This window comes from Poecilia mexicana, unplaced genomic scaffold, assembly GCF_051168715.1.
Source record: "Poecilia mexicana isolate PSO_F unplaced genomic scaffold, ASM5116871v1 scaffold_22, whole genome shotgun sequence".
Taxonomy (NCBI): Eukaryota; Metazoa; Chordata; class Actinopteri; order Cyprinodontiformes; family Poeciliidae; genus Poecilia; species Poecilia mexicana.
The window spans coordinates 13022756-13042385 of record NW_028263391.1 but is presented as its reverse complement, the minus strand read 5'-3'; the positions used below and the strand labels follow the sequence as shown (position 1 = coordinate 13042385).

Below are 19630 nucleotides of genomic sequence, written 5' to 3'. Positions count from 1 at the left end.
AGTCTTGTCACATTACATGTACCTGTCTGCGCGCGTCTTCACTTGCAGCTGTCATCCCACCTGACAGGTCTATCAGTGTCCACGGCTGATCGGAACGCGTCCCTCAGCCTGACAGGCTGAACCGACAGCGCCGAGATCCAGACTGACAGCTCCCCAGGTAGGCGGGGGGGCTGAGGAAGGGAGAGATGGGAGAAGGAGGCCACAGAGTAGGGGGAGTAAAATGGTAAATGGCCTGAATTTGTACGCCGCTTTTCCAAGTCCGAGGACTCCAAAGCACGATACGCCACGGAAAGTGATTCACCCATCCATACACACATCCACATGATGTACAGTACCACCAGAATGCATCTATAAACACCTTTACTTGTTCCACTATTTGTAATGTTAAAGACCTTTTTGGAAACAGACTTGAGATCTATAAATATTATCTATAAATAAATGACAAAGAAAAAAGTGGTTCTTAGAAAAAGGTGCACTAAATGTTTTCACACCTTTGACGGAATTATCTTAAATCACCGTTTGTTGCTGTCAGTCTCAAGTCAAGTCTTGCTGACATTTTTACACGCTTGGAATATTTGTTTTGGAGTATTTTCTTCTTTTGCAGATCCTCAGAAAAAGCTCTGTCAAACTGGGCAGAGCCAGGATCGTTTAGGTCTGTTCAGAGAACGTCACATGGAAACCACATGCGCCTGAGAAACATTTGTGTGATAATAAAGGATGTGAATTCTCATGTATTATTTCATTTGCCTTTGTGCTCGATTTCGTTTAGATCTTCTTAAACAAAATAGTGCTCAAATTTGGATTCGCCATTACTCAAAATGTGGAACACGTCGATTGTTTCTGGCCCTGCAAATTAGAGCGTATAAATGCTTCAAGCTCATCAAAGATCTTAAACCTAATTTCACAAAATCATCTGCTTAGATGTGCATATCCAATCCAAATCTTCTAGCAAAGAAGTGTGTCTTGAGTAAGAGTCTGCAGAGGAAACACACTGTGCCGGTTTCCGTATTTTTCACTAAAATTGTCTTCTTCTGTGACACTTAAGCGAAGCCAAGCAGCTCGCTTGAGGAGCCGTATTCCAGAGAAAATCAAACACCTGCGGGAAGTGCTTTAGTTAAGGTTTAAACCAAGTGTCAATGATCGCACCCACAGGGGGTGGAATAAAGAGAGTCCCCTCCCCAGTTTGAAGAAAATCTCTCTTTATCTTGTCAGGGGCCATCGAAAACAAGCTCCTTCCAGTAAAACGAGACAAAACGGGAAAACCTAAAAGCTCCTGGGCGAAGACTCATCTGATCAGCTTAGCTATGCTCTCCTGGCGTCTGGTGTATGAGGAGTAATTAGCAATTAACAAGCAGGGTTTAACTGGATCCAGTTATTAACCAAAGGTTTGAGCAGGGAGAGGTGTTTGACACGGGACTGCAGCATTTCCTCAAGTTTGGTAAAAATAAATAAATAAATAAAAAAGTAGAGTGAGGAAGGAGTAATTCTTTTTTCTTTTTTTCCCCCTGAATTCCTAGATCAAACAGGCTGCAACAAAGGCCTCAAAATCCTCCCTCCACTCTCCTCCTCCTGCTCTCTTTCCAAAATTAGTTAAGCCTTTCAGCTCCATCATCCCCAACACGGCTTGCATCAACAACCCTACGCTGCTCTCTGCAAATGCCGCACACGGCTCCTGAAATCCACCCTTCCCTTTTCGAAACATGCTGGAGATCAGGAGCGAGCCGCGAGAAACGGGGGAAACTTTCAGCGCGCTGCTCTGAATTTGGAGATGCAAGGCACTCAGCAGTCTGTCTTTTCTACGGGTGGAAAGGTTGCAGAAAGGAAGAAAGACGCTGGGGAAGAACGACAGATCGACAAGAGTCGGCGCGCAGTGACACGAGAGGGGAAGTAAACTCCATTCGGGGGCACGTCCACCTTCGCTGACACATTCGGGGCCTTTTGGACGTTTCTCGTCTCCCTCAGATTAGCTCACTCTCGCGGCCGTTTGTCATCTCGCAGGGGGATGATTCAGGATTTTCAGTCACTTTCACAGTCACTCATGTTGTATGTTTGTGTTTCTCAAAAGTTTCCCGTGACTCCGCTGACTTGCTCGGATGAAGTGGGAAGGGTGAAGCTGAGAGTTGCTGGGCTTTTGAGTGATCCTGTTTTGCACACTTGTCATTCCCTTAAGGCTGGCAGGTCCTTAGCGCCTGCGAGCGTCATGCTTAGGGGTTTGTCACCACTTAGCCAACCTAATGTAAATATTCATGCTTCCAGGACACCTTTTTCTGAACAAAGGTGAAACTCCTTAAGGAAAATATGACAACTGAATTTACGTTTGGGAGTCCAGTCAGTTTCATGCAACAACAACAACAAAAAAACACCATCTCATCAGTTGGATCACCATGTGTCCGAAGATTCCCCACTAAAATTTCCAGTCTAATTATTCCATCTGACTGCAGCTGAAGACGGTCGGATTAGCGGATTTGGAGAATTAGCTGCGAGGGTTGGCAGACCTCTGAACTGTGATTCAGAGGGCTGAGAAATACATCTTCAAAAGGTACCTTCACAGGATCATTAACGCTGGATAAATCCACGTTAAGATGTCTAAAAGCGTGTTAAGGTGAGCCGCGTTTAGGTGCAGACGTGTCTTTAGGCGGGAGGCTAACTAGATGTGACTGTGCAACGCAGTTGAGGCCACTTTGGAGGGAATTGTTTGAGTTATTTAAAGGGCTTATGTCAGCTTGGGTCAACGTCAGCAACTGAAGGAAAACTTCAGGAGGGAATGCTTTCCCTAATTGACACTCTCGGGTTGGTGAACTTTACCTTCTGTGGTGTTGTAATCTCCATTTAAGCTCGTGAATCAGTGACTGCGCTTTTAAACACTCGGTCAAACTCTTAGCGGGAGAAAAAGGGAAAATAAAAAAATAAAAATCAATCGTTACCTTTTTTTTTTGAGCTGAGGGTCGTGACGCCTGGAGCCCGCTGTCATCTCCAACTATACTTTTCTTGAGCTTGTTAAATAAACTGACCCCCACCGCCCCTCCTCGCTCCCCTCAAAATGAAAGCATCTTATCCTGCGGCTGACAGACGAGATGTTTCGAAAGCAGGTCGGGAAAGGTTAGAGCGACAAATGCGGAGTGGGGTATTGAAAAATATTATTTGCTTTTTTTTTTTTTTTTAAATTACTTTATTTAGAGGGTTGATGCTATTAAATGCCCCAGATACATTCAGCCTATAGTTCTCAATTAGACCTGACAGTTGCTGCTTTACAGACAATAAATATAGCGACGGGCTGCGCCTCTGGCCAGGAAGGACCCCGAATATTTAATGATGCAAACAAGTGAGCATGCACACACACACCCCCACACACACATTCTTACCTTCCTGTCTCCAGATTACAGGAACGCTGTCGTCCTGATGCAGGCAAACTGCTTTCTGAGGTTATAGATTTTTTTTTTTGTTTCAAATACATTAGTTGGAAAAGTGTTTGCAAGAAAGGCGGATTATGATGAAACATCGCTTAGGTAATTTGTGCACATAACTCTTGTGTTACTGTGGCATTGTTTTTAACTCATTTGCATGAACTCCTTTTTCACTGCAGCTTTAACCAGAAGACATTCGCTAGCTATTTTTTTTCAGCTGACGTACAGCATCTACTTGTTCAATGTTTATGTATTTTTTTATTTTTTTTGCACAGTAAACGAGCTCAGAATTACAGCCGGGTTTAAGCTTTACACCTTGGTGTTAGGTTACATTTCTGTTGGCGTGTTTTCAGTGTGAGCCACCATGTGGAAACTATTTCTATCCGCATGTCCTTTACAATCATGCATCAGTTTATTCCTCCTGGTAAATGCGGTGCTATTTGACAAATTAACCAGATAATAAATCATATTTTAATTGTGCATGCTACATTTCATGTCATTCTGATTTCTGATTGGCCCACTTAATTCTCAGAACGGAAATATGATCAAACCAAAATAACTCTAGGCAGCATCCTGCTGACATATATTTATGGGAGCCACATTACTACATTAGCTTCTAGCAGATGATGAGCAGGTTCTAAAAAAATACTTTACACACACACACACAGACACAGACACACACACACACACACACACGAATAAACAATAGCAGTCAGGAGAAAAGTACTTTACTGAAAGAAAATTTTGGAGTAACATTTTTGGAAATAACTCAGTATTGTCGACATGTCAGTAAAAGTCTTCACCGATCATTTAAGACAGGAAACATTCAAGTGAATAAGAAAAGCTTTAAAGTATTTTAACATCAGCAGCTGTGCACAACTTGACAACAATATGATGAAAGCGAGTAAACAAAGCTTGTTCTTTCAGCTCCTTTTAAAGCAAATTTGTGCACGGAGTTTCCGGACGTCATACATAAAACAATATTCATTGTAAGAAATAGCGCAACACAAGCTGTCAAGTTAATTTTCTGTCAGAGCTTCAAGAATGATGGCGTTTTTACTCTGCTGTCAACCCTTATGATGAATCTTCATGACGCCTAGAAAACAAAGTTCTACAAAAAAAAAAAAGTGGCTTCTCCCATCAGCTTCAGTGAAAAATAAAAATGCAGGATTCAAAGTCTTTGCAGACAAAAAAAAAAAAAAAAAAGTACACCAGAGCACAAACAGTGACACACTCCAGCAAATGTCAAAGCGAGACGAGAGCTACAGTTTGCCATTGGCGAAGGCTCCCTCCTGGAACTGAGGGATGAAGCTCTTGAAGTAGGCTCTGAAAGAAAGATCAAGGTTGAAGTTTTAGGCTTGTTCTTTCAAATCACAATAAGTAGCACTTACAGTAGGACCTATACGCAGCAGGTGTTTCATACTTTGCCCTTTTGGCCATCTCGTTGCCATCCCAACGTGGGCTGTAGGGATACGACGTCTGCACCTGAGAATAGAGCTGACCGCTGTTGGTGAAGTGGTACACAGACTGGAAGGTGAGGGTGGGCTGATCCCTGGGGAAGTACAGCGGGAGATCCACTACAAGGTGCAGAGAAAAAAAAAAAATAGAGGAATCTTAGGGAAAATCTAGCAGAACACAATCATTCAGTTTGTGCTCGAGCCTCCTACCGTGAACTAGGAAGCAGAAGTCTTTCCACATGAGGAGTAGAGTGAGTTTAGTGAATCCCTCTGCGTCGTACTCCACCACCCCCCTGAAACACGCCACACTGTTTACATGGTTTTGTATTCATTACTGAGTTCTGATGCAGATGTGGAAAACCGACTCACATTCCGAAGTGGCTGAGAAAAGCAGCGATGTACTCCCTCCGTTTGTGGTAACCTTGTATGACATACTGTACCTGGACAGAACGAAGCAAAAGTATGAGCAGAAAAAAAACCCCCACAAGCACAGGCACTTCAACACGTAGGCTCCCACATTTTTAAAGACGAGGGAGGAAAACCTACATTTTTCATCAAAAAAGTTGACAAAATATGAACATAAATTAATCTCTTGGTAAATACAGTTAAGCCCGAAATTATTCAAACCCCAGACAGATTTAGCTTTAATGATCCTTTTAATTTAACTTTTTTTTTTTTTTTTTTTTGACTTGAAGTAAATGTGGATATTATACCGCAAATAGATCACCATTGTAATATCAGTGTGCACAACATTCTTCTCGCAAAGGACTGTTTGGTGTGCAATACTTTTTGGCTAATATATTCCAATGAACTTGTAGAATAAACTAAAATTTTAATCAAGGAGATCTTTAAATCTCAAAGGCTGCAGTTCATCACCAAGATAAATAATCAAAATAAAGTGGAAACAAGCAAAAAGCTGGTCAGCACTTACAAGGGTTCACAGGCTGTAAAGTAATATTATTTTTCCATAGATTATGGAGAACGTAATAAATAGTTTTCGGACTTTAAAAAGACAAACCATACTGCTTTCCCCCTTTATTTTTATAAACAGGACAGGACGTCTCTTAAAAAAACACACACAATTATTTTATGAAAACTTTATATCTGCTAGAGGTATAAATGATTTTGGACTGGTTACAACTATAAGATGTTTATTTCTAATGCTTTAAAACAAAATACTTATCTCAGTTTATTAGTCATGTATGTATATATCCACAATTATCCCCTCAATCTTAAAAGAAAACTTAAGCTGACAACGCACAATGCTTTTTTTTTTTAAATAACTTGATTGACATTTACACAGTGTGTATCGCATACTAGCCAAGACATTTCATCATTTTATGCAGAGTAAGCTGCATATTTTTGGGTTAGTCACCCTTCATGTATGAATGATACCGTTTTGTAATAGTAGTAATATGTGGCACATACACACCCAGACGCTTGCAGTTGTGTGTTTGATCGGTCTCATCTCTTGGAGAACTCTCAAACAAAGACGCCCATTGTGACTCAGGCTTTGGTTCAATTGTGATTACTCGAAACGGTGGAGGCGGCTGTGCAGCCTTCTGAAAAGCTGCAAGGCCACATAGTCAACGTGTGTTTATTTAATTACACTTTGAGCCTGTGTGTGCATCTTAAAGGAAGTGTGGATCACTGAACTTTTACACATAGTCTGAGAATGAACTTCCTGCTCTTCACCCTCCCCCTCCACCCCCAGCTCCAGTCAGTGTGCTGCCACCTCCTATTGGCTGCCTGGAGCTCCGGGTGATGCAACATAGTTGAGCTTGCTCGGCAGGTATTCAGACCTGCCCGCGCCCATGGCTGCTCGCCCGTGCATCCATTTATTGTGTTTGCTTGTGGCTGCAGGGAAGATGATGCAATAATCCAGGTAGTGTTTTACTGCTTTCAGTTACATTGTCACCCATTCCTGGCCCAATCTTTTATATGGTTTTATAAAGACGAAGGCTCTTTGGTTGTCTAAGTGTCCACTATGTACAGTATAGAGTGGGCAGAAAAAAAAAATATCCAAAAGAAAATATTTGATAGCATCATTTTCATGTGTGGAAGAGGTTATGTTACATGGAAATTGTACCTTCAAATCATGCTTGATTTAGTGCTTCGAAAGGTTGCATGTGCCGCCCAACAAGAGATAAATATGGGTTGAAAAAGCTCTCCATGTTGTGTGTAATCCAGCTCATCCAGGCTGTAATTTTATAATTTTCCAGAATCATTGGTTGAATTCTCTGTCTACTTTTAAATGGAATCACCATTTGATGATTCCAAACGTGAACATTTACTGCCGATACATCTATATGCAGAAACTAGGAAGAGGAAAAAGGAAGAAATTGAGGTTGGAAAAATGAAGATGGGAAAATGAATGAAGGAATAAAAGGTGGTAAATAAGGAAAGAAAGATGGAAGAAGGAAGAGTGGAGGTGAAGAAAGAAGGAAAAAAAACGGAAAGGACAAATCAAGCAAGGAAGACGTGGCCGAAGGGAAAAAGGAAAGAAAAAAGGCATGAAGGTCAGAAAGATAAGAACATAAATCAAAGAAGGAAACAAAAGAAGAAGCAAATATTTTCATAATTGTACCAGCAACATGCAGAAGATTGCTAGGTAGATTGGCGCTGCGTCTGCAGTGGTGAACAGAGACTTGAGCCAAAATGTGAGGCTCTCGATTTACCGGTCTGTCTACGTTCCTACCCTCATCTATGGTCATGAGCTTTGGGCAGTGATCAACAGAACAAAACTGTGGTTACATGACAAAGGAGCCTGTTCTCTCCCTCAGAGAAAGGGTGAGAAGCTCAGTCATCTAGGAGGGACTCAGAGTAGAGCCGCTGCTTCTCCAAATGGAGAAGAGCCGGTCGAGGTGGCTCGGACTTCTGGTTAGGACGCCATCCTAGTGAAATGTCCTGAGCATGTCCCACAGGAAGGAGACCCAGAGGAAGACCCTGCACAAGTTGGAGCGGACTATGTTGCTCAATTGGTCTGGAAACACCTTGGAATTCCCCTGGAGGAGCTGAGATGTGGCTGGGGAGAGGGAAGTCTGGGTCTCCCTGTTTAGGCTGCTGCCCCGGCAACCGCAGCTCGGATAAGCAGAAGAAAATGGACGGACTCTGTCTTTTTTCATAATTATCCAGACCAGAAATCCAAGAGCAACTCTGAGTGGCAACCCTGTGCAATATCAACATTCTCATTGTCGATTTTTAAGACCAGTAATAATAATAATAATAATAATAATAATAATAATAATAATAATAATAATAATAATAAAAAACGTGCTCATGTGAAGTTTAAGACTCACAGAAGTTAGCTGAGTCATAACAAACTAGATTGGTATCAGATTACTCTGTTTGTGTCAGCAGTGTGGTGGATGTCGAGAGTTAAAACATCCACCACTGGGACCAAACTGTCCCAGAGAAAAATGTGACACCTAGACACGAGGGAACTCTGACCTCAGTTTTCTGTCTGTATTCTTCCACCAAACACTCAGGAGTCTTTTCCAAATTAACAGAAGTTGCTTCTGCGCTTCTAAAGCAGCAACCAAAACTCAATTGAAGACATGAAATGATTTGTGCTGCAGATAAGATGCAAACAAAGGAGCATCTTTTGTCAGCAGGCTACGATAGCGTAACTCTGCATAGATTTGTTAACTTAAAAGAAAAAAAGGAATACTATTTTATCTTTACGGGTAAAACTTACCAACAGTCGTTCTGTGACAAGATGATTCATTTCAAGGATAAGATTCAAATATTAGAAATATTATGAGTCACAAATGAGTCATAATATTCGAAGATGAGTGCCAGCAATGCTTGTTGCTCTTTTCTTTGTGTACGGTTAGGAAGTGGCTATATGGATTAATCATCCTGACGATCCATATGTTGTGCCATGTTGCAGCACCGCCATTAACTTGGAGGGCAGAGATGACAGTCGGTCAAACCAAACATTTACTCAGCTTAATTCTGCTTCTGGTTCATTTTTAACAAGCAAATTGGAAGTTATTATAACTTTGAGTCACATCTCTTATTTTGGAAGTATCTCTGAGAAGTTGACACATTCCAGACATGCAAAGAAAACAATACAAATTGGTCCACAAATTAATTTGTGTAAAAGCAATGAAATAACACAATAAGTATTGAACAAATTTATGGAGTTGTTTTTCATGAGCTACGCATAATTTCATTTGCAAAGTAAATTGTTTAGATTTTTTTGTGGGAGGATTAAATTGACAGTTGCTCCAGTTAAATATAGTTAGCAAAGAAAAACGTTGATGTGTCCAATACTTATTTTTCCTCTGTACATGAATCTATTATTTTGTTTACAGAATGTAAGTGCGGTGGAGTAGTATGAACATTGTAAGTTTTTTTTTATTTTTTTTTATGAAAAATGGAATTTGTTTTTTCTTCAGGTTTTTTTTTAATTAAAACAACAAATAAATAAATATTTGTTTACAAACATGAAGATTATAATACTAATCTTGTGAAAATAATTGTGCAGGTCTTTCCACAGATCCTAAATTGAATTAAGGTCTAGACTTTGATTAGACCATTGAACATAATTTGATAGAAACCATTCCATTTTATCTCTGGCTGAATTCATCATTGGTCATTGTCCCGAAGAAGGTTAAAAAGTTAAACACTTTTTAAGCCTCTGACATATTTTATCCAAGTATTTCTAGTATTTACATTCAGGTTTTTTTTTAAATCAAATCTAAAGTGAGGTAAGATCAATTTTATTGTCCAGTGTTAATTTTTCAGGCCAACATGTTCAACTCAAGGTGCTCTGACCAAAGCACCTTCTTCCATACGTTTGCTGTGTCTCCTACAAGGCTTGCAGCAAACTCCAAACACGATTCATTGCATCAAACGACAGCTTTCTACCCGCTCCTTCTTAAAGGCTAGATTCGAGGAGTTCACCTCTGATAATTGCCTTTGCAGCTCCTCCAGAGTTACCATGGACTGATACATGTTACTGACATTATAGTACACACATCTGGTCACTATTTGGTAATTGGGTGAGTTTTTCTGGGTACACTGGATTCTAATTAGAGGTATCAAAGGAGCTGAATACACATGCATGCCACACTTTGAAGATTTTTATTTGTAAAAGATGTTGAAACCTTTGCATCAGTTGCTTTCCTTTTCACAATTAGGGAGTACTTTGAGTCAAGTTCATGGGAAATTGGAGTCTTGCATGATGCTTTACAGTCTTCTGAAATCCACATAAAAAAAAAAGAACATATTAATATTGTCAACTCGAAATGGTTTGAGCTACCCATCAGGACTACAGAGGCCTCGCTGAAGCAGAAACGGCACATATGTAGTTAACAAAACGCGAAGACGATAAACTTTGGCTGAATACCAGAAGAGGTGAAATCTGAAGTGTGTCGGATGACATACACGGTGCACATTTGAGAAGAAGCAAAACAGAAAACTGAGCCTGAAAACCTGCAATCAGAAATTCTTAAAAATGTTTGGTTTCTCAAAAAAAAAAGAAAAAAAAAAAGAGACAAATTGAATTTCCCATTCAAGCTTCATTATTTATTTTCCTGCTTTGTTTGGATGTTGTTAAATTTTCAGCGGTCTGGGAATTAAGATGTTCTCTGCTGAACTGTTCATTTGTAGGTTCAGAATGATCCAGCTAAACCACTTCAAGACAGCAGATCTGAAACCAATTGAGTCATGTCGTTAAGGTGTTTTGAACTGAACATTTTGTGCTTGTTCTTTTTAAATAGAGGCCGAGACGTTCTGAACAGAACTCGTCTTTTTTTTTTTTTCTTTAAAGGGAGCGGCTCTGACTTGAAAAACCAGAAGGCAGTCAGATGCATCTTTTTCCTCTTGCTCCTGCTGGTCAGACTGTAACATGAACAGGAAGAGATGGAGAATATGTGTGTGAGAGGGTTGGAGGGAGGGGGGGATGGGCATTTTGCCTCGAAGGAAATGGCATTACACCGCGTTCATGCTGCATATCTGCTTGTCAACCTGTGGAGGCCAAAGAGCACTCAGACAGCCTATGGAGGCTGGCCAGTACGCCCACGTTGCATCGGCCCGGCACACATGCATGAACGAACACACTCACACATGCACGCACACACCTTTCAGTAGATGTTGCACCACATATGCAATTACTGATTTATACACCTGAAAGCAGTCACATCAAGGGTCCCCGTGCCCGTGCAAAGGACATCAGCAGCAGCACATATTTTACCTTGTTGGTAAGTAACTGGCACACTTGAGGGACGTAATCAATTAGGCATCCTCCGCTGGGGAACGCTGGGATGTGAAGTGCCGAGGAGCCTCCCAGAGCACTGATGAAGGAGGAAACAGAAGCAACAGTTAGCAGTCGCTCTCATTTTTGCTTTATGTTAAATATCATGTATAATGCCGGGTCTATTTTTAGAGGTATTTGTGGCTCTAGGAGCAATTCGAGACCATGCGTGACTGTGCCTGACTTTATGCGAGTGAGCGTTCACTGCGCAGCACAACAAATCCCAAAATGAAGCACGTTAACATTTTCTGCAGTCTACCTGAAACTGAGGAATTACAATTTAAAAAAGAGCAAGTCAAGCCTGTGGCATTCTCTTCATTCTCCTTCAGTTATTATTTTGACGTCCCTCTGATTTAATCCTGGAGCACAGCTCCATTAGTGATTAGCGCATGCTTATTTAATCTGGAAATCTGCTGCTGCAGCTCTCCGGTGACTAACCCAGTGCCTAAGCGACTCCCTCGTTTCTTTCTGATCTGGGGCAAAAACTGAGGGAATACCCCGAGGACGAGTTAAAGGTCTCAGGAAACTGCTTTAAATGCTCATTTAAAGACAAATAGAGAGCGGTGGGAGGGGTTCTTCCACAGATTTCTATTTTTATTTCAGTCTTCATGACAGCAGGGAAGTCACAGAAGGATTAGAAATAGTTTCATCTGTTGAAACCATAGGGTGAAGCCTCTATTTATGTATAGACATATGCGGTGTAAGAGTTTTTTTGTCAGTTTATTAAAGTTTTTCTTTGGAATTTTGCTGCTTTTCCATAGGACTCTGGAGCATAAATATATAAACGTTACTGTAATTCATGAATAATGGAGGCAAAAAAATACACACAACATTACAGATTAATGGATGATATGGATGGATGAATTATTTATACAACGGAATATGAAATGAAGTTTGAATATACAACTCAACAGAATGTAATCTGCATTCTTTTCCATATCTTTCTAGACATGGAAAGCACTTCATATCTTATACTTTTCCAGCGTGTACAGAAACCTTGCTAACCCGAGGAGACGGGGAGACGTCTCAGGTTCAGCGTCTGGTCTCTTTGCAGTTTGAACTCTTTTTTTAAAGGCAAGATTGTAGATACTGCTCATCTGCTAGAAGCAGCTTTTAAAGCCAGAGGTTTCTTCTTTGGTCCTTCAGTTGTCCATTTAACATTTTCTATGCTGTCATACTTTAGAAACTGGCCTGAAAAGGATCTAAAAGTCAATATTAAAATAAAAATATTACAAGAAAGTCTGGTGGTTTAGAGAAATATGTTATACATAAAAATTTTTTCCTAAAGTTTATCATCGATCTCAAACTATTTATTTCAATTATCTACCATGCCATCTCCGTCTTACAAACTAATACTGCAAAAAAAAACAACTAATTTCAGTGTTAGCTATACACTACAGGAGAAACGGACCAAGAATGAAACAACCCATGTTTCTGAATGTCGTATCTATCTAGTATGTCATTTAAAAAGACAAATCCAACATAAACAATTCTGGGTTGTCATTCACCCTTCATTTCTGGCCATCTTCTGAGTTGATAAAAGGGAATAAAATCTGCATGAATTATGCAATATTCTTGCCAAAGTTTAGAGATGGCAAATGCAGAAGCACATAAAATGGTGACTGTAAAAAAAAAAAAAAGTTGCAACAGCCTGCTAATGCAATCACAGGACTAACCATGGTCATAAAATTCTTCCCAACATGTAGGAAAAAGTTTCTCGCTTCTACGGTGACAAATATACAAAAGTAGTTGCATAAGACGATTCCAAAGAAATGCAAGGGGAGTTATGAGAAAGGTGTTGCTCCTCCCACGTGCTCCACCTTGCTGCCATGAGTCAAATCCACGGCTGTTTACATGGAAAGGGGAAAAAAAAATGCCTTATTGATGTCAAACAAGGTCAACAGGAAGAAACTCAGCCCATCAGGTGGAATCAGAACAAAGAAATTAGTTTCAAGCGAAAGTCTGCAAATGGAAATAACAGCAACATAAAATAGTGCGCAGCTGAATATTAACAAGGCTCTCTATTCAAAGACAAGCAGGCCATGTCATGAAGATGTTTTCATTGTCAAAATCCTTTTCTCAAGAACTCCAAAGCTACCATTTACAGTAGGCTTTGTGCACATAATTAGCATTAGCCTGTGCACCAACAAATGGTCGATTGAAAATAGCTCAGAGCCACTAGGAGAAAAGCTTTTGAAAATGAAAACCTAAATGATGCCCATCTATCCTCCCACAGATCTAAGAATAGCTGCACATCATTCAGATGGAAATGCGGACAGAGCTACAGAATAGTTGGCTGTGCGTTCGTCATTCATTTGTGTCATTGGAAACTATCAGATCAAATGTGATGCACGCTGAAATTCATTGCTTTAACATTAGCAAATATGTGAAGGCGGAAGATTAGACGTTGGGTTTAACCTTCACTTCTCCAAAACTTCTGTATTTGTGTAGACCATTTCCATCCGATTAGTCAGACCCTTCATATTTAGCTTTAGTTCTAACTAACAAAAATAAAAAACAGATGGATAAATGGGGCTCAGATGCAAACCCGATCACTACTTCACACCATTTAACAAAAACAAAATCTGGAATCAGAAATTGTAACTTTTCAAGCCCAACTCAAGCTGAATTCCTTTTACCATGAGGTTTTGATTTAGTCTTTAACAGGTTTCATGTTTCTTAAAGTTTTATTAGTTGTTTTCAATGTGGTTTTCAGAATTAGGGTAAAATGCTGAGAGATTTATTGGTTTATAACAGACTTTTACAACAAGAGGGCCTTTTAGTCCATTAAATGTTCCAGACTGGCCCGCAGCCGTCACTAGCAAACCCAAATACATTTTATGGTGAAAATTCGACTTTTATTTTGAGAGTGACTGCACTTTCAAAATAAAAGTCCAATCACTTTTATTTTGACTGCATGAGCTTTTCTTTGTCAACTCATGGTAAAAAGTGACAAATATAGATTTTTTTTTTTTTTACACCACATAGACTTTTGAGTAAAAACTGCACAAATATATAATCTTTTTATCATCTATTTAAAACAGGTTTGTATGGGAAATAAGGCCTTGTGTTTCAGGGAGTTACTTGTGATACAAGATTAGACTCAAAACATAATCAATAGGTTTGATAACTTTTAAAATGACCAACATTTGAATTTTTCTCAGACATTTTTTTTTTACCTTATTTTGAATTCTTTTTTTCTATTTTTATTTTGTAAAAAAAGTTAAATATTTCTTGCGTTTGTTCTATGGATGCAGAAGTTGAGCATCAAGAAATGCACTCAATATTTTACATTTTTATCAAGAAAATATATAAACATTTCACCATATATGATTGAAAAAAAAACCATAAACCTGATAAGAACAGAATTGAATGATGTTTTTTGCCCATCTGTCCGTCAATCCATGCATCCATCCATCCTTTTTACCCGCTTGTGCTTGGTGGGGTCTCTGGTTCCTATCTCCAGAGGTCATTGGTCAAAATGTGGGGTTTCCCAGGCAAACAACCATGAACACACACACACACACGAACAATTTAGAGAAACCAATTAAACTAACAGTCGTCTCTTCAAGACTGTTGGAGGAAGCTGGGGTACCCAGTGAGAACCAACGCATGCATGGGAAGAACATGCTGCATGCAAAACAAGCCTTTTTGCTGCAAGCGACCATCAGAGCCACCACACAGCCAAAGCTCTTTGTCAGTTCTGTTTATTTCTTATTATTTTATTTCTCAATGTCACTTTGTAAGGTAAGGTAAGGTAATTTTATTTATATAGCACATTTTCAGCAACAAGGCAATTCAAAGTGTACCTGTCCACATGTCTCTGCTTTCATCCTCATTAATTCCTCTCAGTGTTTACAACATTTCTACAGCATAAAACAGTAGTACACATTCATCATTAGTCACAGATGCTGTACCTGGGCCTAATCACCGGAGCCAGCGCTTTGCAGGGGCTGTTCGGGTATGCATACCGTGGCACTCTGTCCATGCCACGTGGACATTGACCTTTTAGGTGCATCCTGGAAATAGGCAACATTTGGCCAAAAACACTTAAACCAATAGGCGTTACCTACCAAGTAAAACTAACTAGAGCAATCCCTGTATTTCCTTCCTGGTAGCAATTGCTGTCAGGTTTTACAAGCTTTCAGGGCACAGGCTAGTCCTTGTTAAACAATGAGTGTAATACATCAGGGTAAAGACCTGACAAACACCCGATTATCCCTGGTTTAGTTACCAAAACATGGGCAACAATGAGCATGCCGGTCATGAGAAAGCACTGTATTACTTACAAAGAGGTGTTCTCAGACTCAGTAAATGTTTTAAACTGAACCTCCTGTGGGTGGACTCAGAATCAAGACATAATGGTGTTTAACTCTCCCAAGTGGCACCCTGAAGTGTCTCCGCTGCCGTCTCCACTGGTGACACCACTCTCAGCACTACCCACACATGTTGGAGTCATCGTGCAGACATGCTGCCTGAGTCGAACCCTCTGAGCGATCCAACCCACTGCATGACATATTTACAGGAGACTGTGTACACGTAAACACGCAGAGTCTCATGCAGTACAGTGATGGGGCTGCCTGTGACTTCATCAAATGGAGAGATTATCCTGTGTGACTCAGGTGAATGGTGACGAAGCTCGGTTTGTTTGTTTATGTGTGTGTTTTGTGCGTGTTGTGAGCGAGAATTGGAGGAGTGTGTGTAGCAGCGTGGGAAAAAGATAAAGGCTCCAAAGGAAGGAGGGCAGCTGTGATTCATGATGAAAGTGAAAGATGAGGCCAAGATGAACTGTTTGGCGATTCAAATGTAGCTTCAAAAGCAGAACATTTCCATTTTGATTGCCTTCATTATTTCCAAAAGCCTGGAAGGCAAGACGAGTCTCGATGAAGACTCTCTGGACAAAATAGCATTGTGCGGTTCGTCTGAGAAGGGATGAAGAGACCTTTGGCCTTTGGCAACAGAACTCGGTGACCTCTCCTCTGACAGTAATGAAATTATGCAAATCTCCCTATATCAACCATTGGGACAGAATCAGATTATGAAATGCTTGAAGCACCACTTTTAGAGTGGAAGTAGAACCTTCTGAGACCTGGAGAAAGACAGAAGAACTCTAAACATGTAGTCTTTTTAGAAGTTTTATAATTGTAAGCAAATGTGAATGTGTAATTCTAAATATGTACATCCACCTATCGTATATCCATGCAGGGTTGCAGAAGGGCAGGTGCCTATCGCCATCGGTCATTGGACAAGAGGCAGAGTACACCCCGGAGTTATGTCTGATATATGTCTGATCTTGGAAAATTTCAAATCTAGACAAAGTTTTTTCATATTAACTTGAGAAAGCCATTCTAAGTATTAAACTAAAAGTTTATTTGATCAAAACCAATCTAAATTTGGAAGGATAGAAAAAAGTTTTTGATACAGAAAGATCAGTTTTACAATTGCTTCATAACGTATCCAAACTAATCTCTACAGACACCAAGTTCGTGCAAGATCTATGAGAAAGTACAAGAGCTTGGATCTTTTTTCACAATCAGCTGTGTGGCGCAAACATTTTACTTTCTCAAAGCAGGAAAAAACTCTGTCCATATTTAACGACTTAGGAAAGGTTCTGAGATGAAGAAACTCTGCTTTTCATAACAAAGCAACATCTGAAAGTTTCCTTCAGAGAAACATGCAAAGTAGGAATCTTCAAGGAGACAGGAAGGAGGCAGCAGCCTGTGCTGGAGTGGGGGAGAGCCAGCCGTCTGCACTGACATCTCAGACTGTCAAGAGTGCTTCCCCAGCTGGTGGAGAATTTATTTTATCAGACTGACAATTTCTGACTGTGACAAGATGTTCATAAAACCTTGAAAAAAAATAATCTGATTGAAATTCAGAGACTTTCAAAGTCAATAACACACCTCTACCAACCCTGGAGAGAGGACACGCGCAAACAAAGTGTACACCCACACAAGCCGACGTGCACGTACGCACGCTCAGGGTAAAGCATGTGTGGACACACAGAAACTGACACACACAGAAACACCTACAGGCAAATGCAGATACACAAACATTAGTCCACTGCAGCCTAAAACTGTCTCTCTGTGTTGATTTTTCTGGGCTCCTAAATCTGGTTTGGGGGCAGAGACGGTGCCCACTCGATTCTTTTATGCAATGCAGCAGGTTTTCTGGGGGAAGGAGAGATGTATCTGACTCGTCTCATGGGCTTGGGAAAATCAGGTAAACGAGATGTGAGTGTAAAACAAAAAATAATAAAAAATTAAATGAAAAGAGGTTCAAGTCCGGCCAAATAAAACAAAAACAAACAAAAAAAATGCTCAGAGAGGGAGGCTAAAAATTAGCCAGAAATCAATGTCTTAGAAGATAAGTGCTTCTTTATGAGGAGTCCAGAGCTGAAAATAACCAATGGGATTCTGATGGCAAGCTGTAGCGACACTAACTCATTACTTCCTCTAATCTTGCATTATCACAGGTGCAGCCTCAATGAGCCGTGCTAATGAGGACTTTTATTGCTGCAGGTATCTGCTCCAGGGGACATTCCCTTCACACAGATACATCACGAGTGGAACCAATTGTTGGAGAAATTTCTCAAAGCGGTTGCATTTATTTTTTTCATTAATTCTCTTGCCTTCACCAGAAATAGTTACCAAAGCTTAGTTTTGCTGTTTCTGTTGAACACTGTCCCAAAGTGAAGTTTAAAGTTTCCAAATTGAAAACTGGGCATTTTTATTCAAGATTTCATGGTTCCATCAACTACAGCACACTGTCCAACTCCTGACCGTCACACTAGTTAGTTCTGCACACAAAAAGATCCACTTTTGTACATAATTTCGAAGACTTCTTTAGATTGAGGTATGAAGTGTTGCTTTTCAACATCGTTTAACATAATTCAAGTTGTCAGACAGATTCTATTTAAGTCAGGCGTATCCAAAGTGTGTGACAGACTGGCGACCTGTCCAGGGTGTACCCCGCCTCTTGCCCAAAACATTCGCTGGAGACAGGCACCAGGACCCCTCCCAACCCCACTAGGGACAAGTGTGTACAGAAAACAAATGGATGGTGTCGAAAGTGTGGGTCAGGGGCCATTTGTGGCCCTCGAGATGATTTCTGCAAAACCCCTGACTGTAGTACAAAGATGATAAATATTTGATCAGCACAGGTAGTTCAAACGTTGCAGCGAAGATGTTTGAACTCAACTCTTGTTCTTGTTTCTGTAAATAGCCTAAAATAATTGAATCTAAAATTTCAGAAATTATATACCTGTTTGTTTTAACAAGGCAGAAGTATGAGAGCCTTTTTATTTTGATAAGCGTTGAGCATGTAAAAGTAAAAAAAAGAAAAGAAAAGAAATCACAGAGAAATAAATGAGTACATTTTCATGAATACCCTCACTTTTGTGCCCCACAAGTACATCTAACTTTGCGATGTTGGTCGGCGTGGCAAAAAGTTTGACGCCATTCATTTAAGTGATTTAACATGTCTTCGGATCAAAAAGTAATCAGTGTGTGGAAAATAAAATTGAACTCTACTTTCTGAAAAAAAAAAGGTTAATTGTTATTAACGGATAATTTAACATGGAGCGTAGGGTTACTTTTCCACATTAGGACAGTATGTTAACAGCAAATTAACCGAGAATGTCAAAGACTGTTTATGTTTTACACAAACTGCACAAAGATCCACTTTGGTGTGAAATACCTCGAATTATGTTAGCAGGTGTGATCTTCAAGAATTAAAAAAAATATATATTATGGGTTATCTGGCATTGGTAGCTAGGTGAAGATGGCTGGAGCCTGTTTAAAAATATGCAAGCAGTCAACTCAGTTTTTTTTTTTAATATTCTAAACATCATTCTTTTATATCATCATCAATAAACATGTAGTAAAAACAGAGGAAAACCAAGGCACGTCAATCTGCCCTGTCGCTTCATGTATGATGACTTACTTGCGTGTAAGTTTGATTCAGGACACTGGATCTGCTTATTGTTCGCATAAGAGACTCTTTAGACTGTGAATGTTAAAAAAATAAAATAAGTGCACATAACTACTCTACTAAATATACTTGGTTGTGTGAAACAGCAGTAAATAAAGCTTCGCTTAAAAAAATGTATATCACTGAAAATGTAAGACAAACGTGAAATGAAACAGGTGAACCTTGCTGGTACCGGCCTTTGATGTCTGTACCAAGATGGTTTGGTCCACGTGACACTTCATAGTCACTTTGTGAAACCAGAAAAGAAAGAATACCTTCATTTAAGCAAACAGTTGTTTCTCAGAAATAAAACTGAGCTTGCTTGCTGTTGCATATTTATATTGCAGTCATATCTACTGAAATATTGGCAAAAAATGATGAATACATATTTATGGAACTTTTTTTTTTGTCTGCAGTATTTGTTTAGCAGTGCATTTGAGATTGTTGACCAGACTGGTAAAAATGCAACACACTCCCACATGACCCGGCTGATCCTTTTGACAGCACTATTGCCCTTTCTGATTACTTTTTCATCC

General features: G+C 39.9%; 1 protein-coding gene across 1 annotated transcript in view; it reads right to left on the bottom strand.

Moving 5' to 3' along the window:
* Positions 1 to 4116: 4116 nt before the first annotated feature.
* The window catches only part of babam2 (BRISC and BRCA1 A complex member 2), a 79726-nt gene continuing 64212 nt past the window's right edge, over positions 4117 to 19630 (bottom strand). The window contains exons 8-12 of the mRNA XM_015006488.2: positions 11064 to 11163; positions 5231 to 5301; positions 5072 to 5154; positions 4828 to 4981; positions 4117 to 4730 (exon numbers count right to left, since the gene is read on the bottom strand). Coding sequence (XP_014861974.1) covers positions 4667 to 4730; positions 4828 to 4981; positions 5072 to 5154; positions 5231 to 5301; positions 11064 to 11163 — 472 coding nt within the window. The 3' untranslated portion in view covers positions 4117 to 4666. The remainder of the gene's footprint in view (positions 4731 to 4827; positions 4982 to 5071; positions 5155 to 5230; positions 5302 to 11063; positions 11164 to 19630) is intronic.